Genomic DNA, 13,494 nt, shown 5'->3' with positions numbered 1-13,494 from the left:
TCTCATGGAGCACCCTGAAGTACGGGTTGGTTGAATGCAGAAATGCTTTTCTCTTTCTGGGCATTTAGGCTACATCTGGTGGGAAAAGAGTAAATTGCTACACAAGTGGCTATCTTCAGAGAAATACTGCACTGCTCACTACACTCCTATTTTTTCTATAAAAGTACATGTTGGTTGGATTTTGTTTTTTTTTTTGTTGTTGTTAGTTTTTTTTTTTTTTTTTTTCCTTTAGTAGATAGAAGTCTTGCATTTAAACCAGAGCTTAGGCCATGCTAAAATTATTTGTTTATCTATTTTGTGGACAAAAAAACTTCATAGATATTGAACCAGACCTTGACTCCTTGAACTAAAGGGGGAAATGCTCTGTCTGGGCAGAGAAACATCCTTTGCAGGTTTTGATGACTGCATCAGTAGCCTGAAATTTGATGTACTTGTGGAGATGCTGAAATAATTTTCCTGAGGAAGAGGCATCTGGAGGAGACATACTCCTCATTGTTGCTACTTGAGGAATGGCCTTGAACATTCAGTGTCTTCAAAAAGCAAACAAAAAACCCTGAAAGAAAAGACCCTCCTAGAGTAAGAAAGTAAAGAGTTAAGTAGATTTGGAACTATTTCAGATTCAGAAGAAAGCACTTTTGACCTAAAATAAAAACTTGAAAGTTGCTGTTTGAAAACTTTATTTTTAAAAATCAATTATGGGGATGCTCCCAGCTGACAGAACACTGTGAGCCACAGAGCTGGAAAGCAGCTCTGCAGAAAAGGACCTTGCAGTCCTGGTAGACACCAAGTTGAACCTGAGTCAGCAATGTGTGCTTGCTGCTAAGAAGGCTAATGGTATTCTTGACTGCATTAGACAAAATATTGCCAGCAAGTCAAGAAAAGTGATCCTTACCCTCCACTCGGCACAGATGAGGAGTGCTGTGTCCAGTTCTGGGCCCCCCAGGGCACAAGAGGCATGGACATACTGGAAAGAGTCCAGTGGAGGGCCACCAAAATCATCAAGGGACTTGAGCAGCTCTCTTGTGCGGAGAGGGTGAGAGAGCTGGGGCTGTTCAGTCTGGAGAATAGGAAACTTGGGTGGAATCTTATCAATGTGTGAAAGTACTTGAAGAAAGGGTGCAAAAAGGACAGAGCCATTTCAGTGGTGCCCAGTGCAAGGACAAGAGGCAAAGGGCACAAATTAGAATACAGGAGGTTCTGTCTGAACATCAGGAAGCACTTCTTTACTGTGTGGGTGATGGAGCATTGGCCCAGGTTGCCCAGAGAAGTTGTGGAGTCTCCCTGCTTGGAGATCTTCAAAAGATGCCTGAACATGGTCTTGGTCAACCAGATCTGGGTGGCCCTGGTTGAACAGGGATTTTGACCAGATGGTCTCCAGAAGGCCCTTCCAACCTTAACCATTCTGTGATTCTGTGAAAAGTCATTTTACAGCCATTGACTGAAATGATTTGTTCTGAAAATCTCAAAATCTAAGGGATCCCTGAGTTTTTGGAAATTTTCCATGGATTTTTATTCTTTGGTGAATCTTTGGATATATATTTTCTCCAAATCGTCCAAGTTTTGGTTAATCAGCGCTGCTTATTTCTACTCCTGTAACAAACTCTAAGGAGTAAAATTTTCATGGAAATAGTTTCTGAAAGCAAGAAAATCACTGCTTTCCTTCTATTCAAATAACGTCCAAAAGGAGCTTACCCATGCAGTCTGGGCCCCAGTGTCCCTGGCAGCACTCAGGTTGTTCAAATTCCTTTATACAAGCGTGTCGGCATCCAGGAAAAGAAAGTGTGTGTGTTTTAATTTCTAGATAATACCTAAGGAAAATAAATTGGAGCTGCATTAAAGCATTTAAAAGCCTTCTGTGGTGAAAAATAAAATTCCTAAACTCCTTTTCCTCTTTCAGTGTTGGTGAAGGGCACTTCAAGCTTAGTTGCATTGATTTTGACTTTTTTTTCTTCATTAAAATATACACTGTATATCAAGGGCTTAAAAATAACCTCAGAGACATTCCTGTTGCAAAGTATGTATTTATTTTTTTCACTTCTGCAACCTTAACACAACAATTTAATCCAAGTTTTGGTTTGAAATAGCATTTGAAAAATTACTTAATATCAAGGTTCTTTTAAATGCTAAACAAGCATACTTAAATGCTAAGTAAGCAATGTTTTTTTTTTTTTTTTTTTTTTTTTTTTTTTTTCCCTTAATTGAAATTCATGAAAATTTTTAGATTTCTTTTGAGATATTTTCCTGCCCTGTCTAGCCCCACACACCCAGCCTGGCAGTTTGAAAATTCTATTGTTTATACACTCTCATTCATTTCAAGCATGCAGAATAAATAAGGAAGCCATTTTATGATACCACTCAAAGAAAAATCTCATAGGCCATCAATACCAATATTTATTTTCCTCTTATGTCGTTTACTGTTTAACTTTAGACACAAAGTGCTCTAAGTGACACTTGAATTCTGGAGCAGGTGAAGTCAATAAATGCTGGCTGTAAATAACATTTAAATTTTCCTTAAGAAAACTGCATAGAGGTGATAATTTGTGATACAAATCAATATCTTGTAATTCACAGAGAGCAATATTCATGGTAAAAAGCTCAGACAGAAGAAATACCTGCAGTCTGGTATTCCAGTCCCATTGGTGATTTTGGTGTAGCCGGCAGGGCACTGGGTTTCGAGGTTTAAAGAGCAAGGTACACATTCAGTTTTCATTCGAATGAGCAGCTTTTGATCACATTGCTTTTTCATCTGTAAAGGGAAAGGATTCATTAAAAAGAAGGGATAGGTCTCTGAATTGATATAACTCTGCCCCCAGTGGCTTCGCTGACAAATGACAAATTGAGCTCAGCCACAAGCCCTGTCCTGCTGAGCAGCTACAAACCCCTGCTCTGGGGCTCAACTTGGTAGCATACTACATACTAGGGCTTCCAGTAGTATTCACTGCATGAAATACACTCAATATGTTTATGCAGGACAAACTTGATTAAGAGTATTATTTCTATTAAGAATATTTTATAAGAATTCTTTATAAGAATGCTAAGTCCAGCAGACTTGAAATGGAGGTTACTGAGACAGCATCAGCTATATTCGGAGTGTTAATTCTGAAACTGCCTTGCCAACCCAAAGCAGGATGGAGACAGACAAGTGCTGGCAAGTGCCTTCTTCATCCAGTGGTAAAACCAAACATTAGGTGTGGAGGAAGTTACTTGTGGCTCTGCGCACGCAGAGCACGGCACAGGCCTTTGTTAAGGCGGGTTTTGTATTATCAACACCGCTGTATTGAAATGGGGGATTATAGCTGGTATTTTCAAATAGTCATAAAAGAATGTTGTCCAGCTTTCCTTTGAAATCTGGTAGAAGTTATGGGCCTGACCCTCCTCTTCCCCCACCTGGAGAAAGCCACAAACAGCCTGGCTTAGGAAATCTGGCTGTAGCCCTCCAGCTCAAATGCCAAGGGCTCCTGCCAGTTGCTGTGGTGTTTTGAGAATGCAAATCTGACAAATGAATTGAGAAGGTGGCAAAAAAGGGGAAAAAATAAGGCTTAGGACATTGTCACAGTTTTGGCACTGTATTTTGTGGTGTAGAAATTAGATTTTTGAAAGCATCTATATAACAAAAATGTCTCTGCTTCCTGCTACTAAAACAGTCAATCCATCTAAATGCAAAACTCTTTGCTGAACTCCATTTACTGCTGGTTTCCTCTTCTATCTTTATGGTGAGTACTTCTAGAAGCAAGTTCGTAATTCACAAGTGAAGAGAAGTAATGTATTGCAAAATACGGTCTTTAAAAGCCAACAAAAATAACAGGTGAAACTATCATTGCAGGAGAGGAAGTATTGTAAAGTGCTTAATTTTCTAGTCCAAGATAACCATTTACCCACTGATGTCTAAGTATGGACCATTTAGGTGGTCTTAACTCATTGAAGCAATATTGACCGTGACAGACTTTGTATCTGATACAGCAGGATTGAAGTGAACTCTCTGAATGGCATTTCAATTAAGTAGCAAGCAGTCAATTAAGACAATGTCTGAACTATTGCCAGTCCGACAAGGAGGAAATGCTTAAAAGTTTATTTTCAAGACCTGTACCTGCCTACTGCATATGTGTGTGTACTTGTGTGTACGTATGTATGCAGGAACCAGTTACAGCAGCATCATCCATTTAGAAATATTTTGATATGTTAATAGTAGGTTGTGGAGATTTGAGGTAGCTTCCTAGATTACAAAATAAGACAATTGTACCAGAGGAGTATAATACAGGATACTGGAGGTTCTTGCATGAAATTTTGTTTGAGCAAGAGATCTCTTAAAAAGCATTTGTTTGATTTGGAAATGGCTGGTCAGTTTGTGGAGAAGCAAAATGTGGTATGTTGTTTCTGTCACAATTCAGCTGTGATTGGTTTGCTTCAGCCTCCAGCCATTGCTTTTCTGTAGACTGCATGACAAGTAGCAAACTGTTCTCTTACCAAGTTTACTACTCCCTTCCTATAAATACATACAGCTGAAGATCAAAGTACATGTTCTTTGTGCACCTAAGTAAATAGCATTGCTTGAATTCCCTGCTATGACTCTCGTTTCCCAATTCTTGAGTCACTTCCCCGGCTCCCCTCCAGATTCTGCTCAGTTTGCCAGTAGCCCTTCTGGATGGGGAATGTCAGACCCAGTCTGGCTGGGCAATGCCGGTGCACGTGAATAGGACCCGTGTGCTCCCCCTGCCAGGTCTTTTCTGTCTGCCACCTCAGCAGACTGACCACTAACCCTTTGTGCAGCAGCACCTCAGCAGATCTTTGGGTCATTTTCTATGCAGAGTCTATCCCAAATTATCTCTTCCAATGACAGAGCCTACTGCGTTTTTTATGTTGCTGATGTGATAGCCTCTGGTATTTCTGCTCAGGGATTTTCAAACAAAATACGTTCACATGAACTCCTGTGCAGTCCAGTCCCAGATGTGGACCTTCTGTGTGCATGTGGACTGTGCAGCCTTGTTGCAAAAGTTCATAGTTGCCCTTGGCGGGTACACTGGTTCCCAGGGTAGGATTTCTACCTGTGCTATAGCCTGCTAGTCTGACATAAGGCCCTCACCCCAGCAGCTTTTCCCCTTGGCTGGTTATCCTTCTTTCAGTGTTTGTGATCGCAGCACATTTCAGTAACGGGGATGGTGAGGATGTGTCCCAGATGCTGACAAGGAGATTAAGTTACACGAGCTCTGAGGGTCTCTGCTTGATTGTGATTGCCCAGTTGTAAGTACATTTCAAGAGCTATTTAGTTGTCAGTTTTTAGTCTTTACAAAGATACCATTGAAATCTGGATTTCAAATTTCTGATCTTTCAAATGAGGTGGAGTTATATTTGGGTGATGAAGCCTCTTCCTGTAGTGCAGTTGCATTTCAGGCATCACTGAAGTAAAAATGAGACCCTTTTCCAGATTTTTCAGATGTGGGTGTAATGAAGATACAACTAGAGTAAACACTAGGCAAAGCCACAGCAAGCAGTGCCGTGTGAGGTGAACTGAGCAGCCTCTCTGTCCTCTTGGCAGGGCCCAGAAGTGCTGGGCTAAGCTGGCTCTTGGGCTTCAGGTCTAAAGTGTCTCCCACAAACTCAGCTAGAGCATCTCTGCACCTTACTTCCCACCCAAAACTGCATCATGAGCGCTTCAACCTTTTCAAAATCCCAGTGCTCAGGACCAGTGCAGCCACCAAAGAGTCCACCCTTAACAAGAAATTCCTCATGTGCCAGAGCAAGAATTACCACCACATATATGTGCAGCCTCTGAACCTTAATTCTTATAACTATTTCCACTGAGTCAAATCAGTACCATTAATGTTGAAGAAGCATCATAAATTCAGAACATTGTCTGATTTTTCCATTTCTTTAACCAAGTTGACAATTTAAGCCCTGCGCCTTGCAGGTGCCTGGGGAAACCATCACAAGTCTGAGGTTGTGAGGTTCAGACTTGAAAAGGTGTTGGTAGGAGCGGCTGAAATGACCTCAGAGCAGCAGTTTTCATCCAAAAAGGCATCCCACAAAATTTTAGTTTTGGAACAAGAAAATTCAAAGAGATTTTATGGAAGATAAATTCTAAATAAAAGTAGGTTGTGTACATTTTCCCTCCCACCAGCTATAAAAACTATTTTAAAATGGCAGGGTTATTTCCACTTTCTCCCATTTCCTCCTTTTCTCTTTTTGCCATTAGAGAAATTAGAAGAAAGGTGATTTGTCAGTGGCTCTTTCCGAGAGATGGAATAACGCGTTTCCCAGTACTTGTTTGTACTTGACAAAGTATTTTTCCATTTAAAAAAAAAAAAGAAGAAAAAAAAAGTGGTTTCCTTTTTTTATTTTTATTTTTTGTTCAGTTTCTCCCTGTCCTCTTGTTTCCTGTTCTACATGTGTTTTTTCTCCAGAACACAGTCATTTATAGCATCATGTTGTGAGGCAATTTAAATTAGTGCATATTTATCTCACTGACAAAATCCTGGGTCAGATTAGTAAAACAACTCTTTCTGCCTCACTACAAGAGTGTTGAAAACAGATTTCATGAAGTTCCACAGATCCATACACCATTTGTATGTGATACATACACAAAACTCTACAAATATTTTACATAGACTTATAACTTCATAAAATTACTTTAAATGGCTGGATTCCCTATTTTTTTTTATTTTTTCCCTAAATCTCTGAAATAACATTTCTTCCTTCTGGTTAGTAGACTAGATATTCACTATGGCAAATTTTCTCCTTTCATCTTCTGACTTATCAGAAATTCAAATGGTTTTCTTTTGTTGCTTTTGATGAATGTCAGCTACAGTCTTTTTTTGCCAGGTTTACCATTTTTAGAGGCTTTTTCAGCATATTTGGCACATCTTTTGAGTCAAAATCTCAGCCAGACAAAACAGATACATTTATCTTATTTCAGAGGATTGAATTATATAGCTATTGGTTTGTAATTCAGTGCCACATGGCATCAGTGACTGTTAAAGGTTTTTTTTTTTTTTTTTATTATTCTGTAAGATACCCTATCTGTTAACAATTCTCTCTGTAACAGTGGATGAACCGCCACTCCCACAGTGTAATAGAGACGCATCATAAATCATTATTTGAATAAAAAGCTGCTTCTTACCTGATCTGGGACTTTTGATGTCAAACACAGCTTCATTGCAACCAAAAAAGCCAAAAAGTATAAAATGAATGGATTTTTCTCCATTGTGAAGAATGTGATTTTTTTTTTTTTTCTCAGAGTTCTTCAGACATGAGTACTAAATTTATGACCTAAAGTGATTGTTAGAGTTGCTATTTCTTCAGGATTTTTAGGCAAGTAGCTTAAAATGACACTTGTCTTCCTGAAGGAAAATGAGTAAAAGCGAGAGCACGTGAAGCCTCCCTGCAAACAAGAAAAATTCCAAAACTCAGGGTCTGCGCTGAAAGTGTTTGCTGCAAAGCTGAATAAACCCTTCCTAACTGAATGACAGGATATCCTGACAGGGCTCTGTTCATTTATCCATCTCTCTGAAGCTGTTGACAGTACAAAACCGAGGACATTTAACTGTAACGACAAAAGATGTTTTCTTCTTTAAGGTGGGCAAGAAGAGAGGACTGGAGCAACTGCTGTGCTTGTTATCATTCCATTTTTCAACTGATCTTAGGCAGAGCGAAGGTTCTTTGGAAGTTGGCTTATGAGCCCTAATGATGCAAGGGTTGGTCCCCTGGCTGTAGTTTAGGGAGGAATACTGACTTTATCTCAGGAGGCCAAAAGAACGTTTTCCAGCTTTGGTTATCTGGATTTAAAAAAAAAAAGGAGGGGGGGATTTTTTTTTTTTTTTTTTTTGCCTTTTCGTTGAATCATCTTATTTCTTGGAACTATCAGAAGAAAATTAAATTAGCTATGTTACTCATATATGATTGTGAGGGATTAGTAAACAGACATTGTAGGTTGCTGATAGCAATTTATTTGGCTGCTTTCTTGTTCTGCTCTTTTCTGCTGCTCTGGTCAGTCTTGTAAGGGCAGCCTTTCTCATTTCTTAAATTCTCAATGATTTGGCTGCCTCCAGTTTGCCAGCTTTGCACACACACACACACACACACACACACATATATATATATATATATATATATTTATTTATTTTTTCCTCATACAAAGTTTTGTTTTAAAGTTAGGTTATGTTTTTGACTGAACAGTCCACAGAAGCACAGTGGCTGTAAACACAGTGCTTTCTCTTACCTTTCTGCCAGATTCCTACTTGTAGACATGGCTAGATGCTGCATTCACCTTTAGACCACAAATGTAATGTCTGAAGGAGTTGTACAGATTTATTTTTTTTTTCCTCTAAAGAACTCAATGATGATTCCACACATAACACACAAAGTAATCTACTCATGTTATACGCTCTGACTGAATACTGCAAAATTGCTGGTAGGAGATGGCAGGGCAAGATGTTTCCTGCATGCTCATCAGATCTTGTTCCTTTCTGCTATACGATGAGGAGAGTAAATCATTTCTATTTTTTCAGACAAGATAGCAGCCAGAGGTTGTGACGTGCATGTTGACAGTATGTATGGCCCTGAGAATTGCCACTTCTCTTTTTTCAGGTCAAGGCCTTTCACCCTCTATTTTGCATACAATGGACAATCTGGCCTAATGGAGGGAGTCATTAATTTTTTTCTTCAAAAGAGCAAAGCCTTGAAGGATCTTCTCTCCCAAGTGATGACAGCTCATCACCACATCCTGTGTGCAGGAGGATGCGTTGCTCCCTCACATTTCCAGCAGTCAGCACTGGAATGAGGATGTTTTATGCCATGCACTGAAATTACTTAGAAGTTGGCCTTTCTTCCCTTCAGGAGGATCCCTGGTGTTTTGTTTACCTTGAAAACTGTAGGAGTGGGAATGCAATCTGGTTTTCTTCCTGCTTTTAAACTAATACTGGAAAACATTTTTCATAAGAATAAAATGTGAAGTTTGGGAGGAAAACTTATCTTCCCTCTTCTACAGCTGTGCCACCAGCAACAGCAAGGGGCAGGTTGCTGGAGCTTCGGCAGGGTGGCACATTTTATGTGTGTCACAGCAGGAGCTAACAGCTTCTGTAGTAGCTGGAGGGCAGCAGGGCTTATTGCCTGTTGCCACTTCAGACAGTGCAGTGCTGAAAGGAGCTGTAAATCAAGCATGTCCCTTTCCTGTGCTGTAGATCAAGATAAAAACCAACACACATCAGCGCAATGTTATCTGCCGTTAACTCCCATATAGGCACTCATGTGAAGCAACCCCTTTTTGTCTTTCCTTCCTCTCCATTTGTGTCAAGTATGGTCTCTGCTAGCCCCTTTGCTGACCGCCCTGCTCCAGAGGGACTGGCCACCATTTTGTGCTATTGGGGATGGGGATTTTCCTCGTTCATAGGGGTTAGACTATACCAGGTGCTGGCTATAACTTCCTGGCCATCTCCTGTCCTGTTCTGGCCAAAAATATAGGCTAATACATCACCTGGCAAGCAGGAGGCTTGAAGCAGCCTGTGTGTTGTGGTAGCATTGCTGATGGCAGCCTTGAAGCCACCTTAGTGGCCTGTCTGGTGGTGACAACGCTACTGGGCAGCTGATGACTCCAGTTCTGTTGTCTGTGCTGGTGTGCTGTTGGCAAGGGCAGCAGGCATTTTTTATTTTAGTTTTGTGGTGTGCCTCTTTTTCTGTCCAGCTGAAGTGGTGTAGAGGTCTTGGATCTCTTTGGTTCCTGAAGGAAAGCAAAAATTTTGGACTCCTCAAGCTACAAATGTCAAAACGAAAATGAATCTGTAGAGTTGGCTCTCTTTATCCTGTCCCCCTCTCCATCCCTTTTCCCCCTTTCCTCTCCTTTTTTTTTTTCTTTATTTTTTTATTTTTTATTTTTTTAGATAATGCAGTTATATGCAAAGGTAGTAAGAGCAAGGAACGTGGAATGATGGTGACTGGGCACAAATTCACCTGAATTCACCTGAAAGCTGGGAGCAAGTCAAGGTGGAGGAGCCTAGCCAAGGCTCCCTGGTGCAATCTGGGCCCCTCGGATGCTTCCTGTCTCAGCCACTCATCACCCTTGTACCTCTGAAGCCTTCAGGCTGCAAGCAGCCCAGTGAAAAAGATTAGTAAGAGTCATTGTGTGTGCCATAAAATACCATTTGCTGTGGTATACATTTGTGTGTAACGCAGACCATCACAGCCTTCCTCTCCTCTGCTCTTGCATTTCTGCTTCAAGTGGCCATGAGCTTGTTGCCTTTTTACTTTCTTCAGCCTCCTACTGTCTCTCACCAAGTAGCTCCTTTTATTTCTGAGCTGAAAATGTCAACCAACCAGAGAAAATGCAATGGTTCATTTATGTAGGTGGTTTTGAAAACAGTATTTTGTGCCGCAGTTTATTTCACCATAACAACGAGATAGTTCTTTCTCAGAGCAAGGAACTGGCACATGAGGTCAGTTTAAAAGTGAATAAAAAGTAGTGGAGATACTGACATGGTGGTTGCAGTGCTCATATAGCCCTACGTGGTTTTGATAACTCCATCATTCCTTACATTTATTTTTTTAATTATTAATTGTTTAGTGACTATATGACTTGCATCGTATATTGTTTCCCCGAACTTTCTGTGTGTGCAGCTGGAGGTAGCTGAACAACACATGAGGAGCTCTCGGAGACTCACACAAAGCTCCGCCATTTCAGACTATTAAAAAAAGAAATAATGGAGAAAGAAATAAAAAAGAAGTAAGACCATTTTGAAGCAGAACAATCATTACAGCCTGAAAGCTCATGAACTCTGTGTAACAAAAGCCCTTGCCACTTTCCTGATGCTGTCTGCAGGAATAGCTTCTGCTGAGGAGCCCATTGCGTGGTCCAACTCCTCTCTCTGGGGAATATCTTCACTTTTGACGTCTTAGAGGGTGAATTGAGTAACCATTGCAAGACTGAGGGCAGTCTTGAACTAAATTTAATATTCTGAGTAATTTGTAAGTGAGCACCAGATAATTTTTTTTTTTTTTTTGCTCTATGTGGCCTGTGTTTTAGACTGATCACAGTAAAACTGTCCTCGGGGTGTTGGAATAGCTGCGCTTTGAGGTTCCACATGTCCAAGGGAAGTAATTTTTCTCTTTGTTTGGAAACTGATAAAGCACCTTGCGGAGGGTAGGAAAAGATAAAGTGTGCTCAGAGGAAGAAAGCTTCCTCGGGGGAGGGAGGCTTTGGTTCTGCCCAGAGAAATGTCTGAATGCTAATTGTAGGTGGGAGAAAGGGGGGCACAAGCCATCAAGTTGCCTAGGAGGAGGCTTGTGGAAAGGGGAGGGGGAAATATTTGGGAAATACTGCCTTTGATTAACACAGACTTAATTGGAACATAACAAAGAGGCTTAAAAAAAAAAAAAGTTTGGCAAATTAAATCCCTCCAGTGCCATACATCTGAGGAAGCCAACGGTGGCCTACGGAGAGTCTGAATGGGCAATGTGGAAAGTTTTAGGGGTGCGTAATTTTATCTGTGGGGTTATGACAGGCGTCATTTTGAAACATGGTGACTATCAGAACTAATTAATTCTCCAAGCCCACAGGATGCATTAAGATAGAGCTGCAGCTGGTATGCTGAGGAATGCCGCGCACACGGCAGAGGCCATCGCTTTTATCAATGTTAATGAGGGAGAAGGCACAGACAGCTGATCTAAACCCGAATACACTCACGATGCATACAGCTGATGGCAATGCAGACTGCCAGTCAAGGGGTGGTCTTAGCCATAGATTAGATCCTCATAGTGGCCTCTTCAGCTTTCTTTCTCTTCTCTCTCTTTTTTTTTTTTTTTTTTTTTTTTGTTCTCAAAAGAGTCTTTCAGCTGGTGAAATTGTAAACAAAAGGCATTCTAGCTGAGGCCATAGCAGAGAGGGCTTTGCTAGGGAGACATCAGGAGAGCAGCAGCGCAACCCTAGACAATGTTATTTACTATGAATTTTAAGGTGGTGTTAGGTGGTGAGCTGTAAGGCTGGGCGTATAATCAGCACTGTGCTCTAAAAGGAATGACCACAAAATCATGCTCAGGGCTACCGCTTCCACCCTTTCATGCCTTAGCAGCACACTGCTTAAAAAAATGAAAGTTCATCTTTAGCCATTGGTAAGGCTCTATGTCCTGTAGGTCCAGCAGGGTATGGGACGTACAAATAACGACCAGATTTGTAGGAAGCATTGCCCGTGTTCAGCTGTGTGACAGGCCAAGGTACAGGGGGATGAAGCTACAGGTCTCCTGGCTGGCGATGCCATGGGGATGAAGGGAAAGAATTAGCAACCCAGACCTGGAACTGTTGGTGGTGTAAAGGACTACTGGTGCTATCTTTGTGTCCCTGTGTCTGCTCTGCAGCATTTTCTGCATTGCAGTTCTTAAGAGATCAGACTCTGGGCCCATGTTGCTGCCAGCTAATGGTATGATAAATGCAGAAGATGCAGTCTTGGTGCAGTATCGTGACTTTTTTGAACAAGCGCTGTAACTCTTCCTGGCAACATACCAGTTTTAATGACTCTGAAGAGTGTTATTTATTGGACTAGAAATATAAAACATACAAAAATTTGGAAAGTGAATCACAATTATGAGATGGTGGATAAATACACCAAAATAAACTTGTGTGTTGAATTAACATCTGCCTGCTTGCATAATAATGTGTCAGCATGTAAGGAGCTTCATCTTTAAGATGTGATCAAAAGAAATTGGAAACTGGCAACAACTCCTAGTGGGCTTACACAAAATCAGAAGGTGGCTCAAATGGATCTTCATGGCAATTCTCAGTCAAACCTATTTTATAGTTTCTAAACATTTAGACAGCAAGAAGAGTGGGGCTGTTTGTACGTGTGTTTTGTATTTCCCCACTTTTGTAAGATTGCAGAGTATAAGGCCAAAATACCAGGAAAACCCTGCGATCCCAGTACTTAGGGTGGACAGAGGGATGTGGAGTGTGGATTTCTGGTGCTGCAAATGCTGCATTAGTTCCTCCAACCCCATGGCAGGAAAGAAGGAGAGAGCATGGCATACAACTTTCAGATCTTAGCAGTCATCTGTGTCAGAACTGGGGACGTTTGGAAATCCCAGGCACTGTAACATAAGGGATTTCATACAGTCAGGGGAAGCAGCAGAGGCGGTGTTATTACTGTGGTGTTATTACCTGCTGATTTCCTTCCTTGCTCTAGACAATGCAGAGAGTTCGCTGTAATTTTGGCCTACACATAGCTTGTATGCTTTCATAGTAATGCCTTTGTTTTGCACAGTCAGACTTAAAGAAATTTAGCATAATATAGTAAATAATTCGCTAGTAATAGAACTGAATTGCAGATAATGATGAGGAACAATCAACATTTGCTTTTTTTTTTTTTTTTTTCTTTCCATTTCCCCTTTTAAATACAACCTTTATAACATTATCCAAATGTGTCTGTTTACAGCTATAGTGAATTGATTTCAGCCATCTCAAACTTTGTTTGGGAAAGATTGTGCAGAAAACAAGCTGGCCCAGCTTCCACAAATGAGATA

General features: G+C 40.8%; 1 protein-coding gene and 1 long non-coding RNA gene across 2 annotated transcripts in view; one reads left to right on the top strand and one right to left on the bottom strand.

Moving 5' to 3' along the window:
• The window catches only part of STAB2 (stabilin 2), an 87,161-nt gene extending 79,698 nt beyond the window's left edge, over positions 1–7,463 (bottom strand). Inside the window, exons 1-3 of the mRNA XM_068664148.1 lie at positions 7,115–7,463; positions 2,613–2,746; positions 1,693–1,808 (exon numbers count right to left, since the gene is read on the bottom strand). Coding sequence (XP_068520249.1) covers positions 1,693–1,808; positions 2,613–2,746; positions 7,115–7,198 — 334 coding nt within the window. The 5' untranslated portion in view covers positions 7,199–7,463. The remainder of the gene's footprint in view (positions 1–1,692; positions 1,809–2,612; positions 2,747–7,114) is intronic.
• Positions 1–13,494, top strand: part of LOC137846286 (uncharacterized) — a 176,769-nt gene that overhangs the window by 41,799 nt on the left and 121,476 nt on the right. The gene's annotated exons all lie outside the window — the stretch shown is intronic.

The sequence above is a fragment of the Anas acuta genome, chromosome 1 (assembly GCF_963932015.1).
Source record: "Anas acuta chromosome 1, bAnaAcu1.1, whole genome shotgun sequence".
Taxonomy (NCBI): domain Eukaryota; kingdom Metazoa; phylum Chordata; class Aves; order Anseriformes; family Anatidae; genus Anas; species Anas acuta.
Note: the sequence above shows the minus strand (reverse complement) of the source record. Positions and strands in the feature narration are given on the sequence as shown.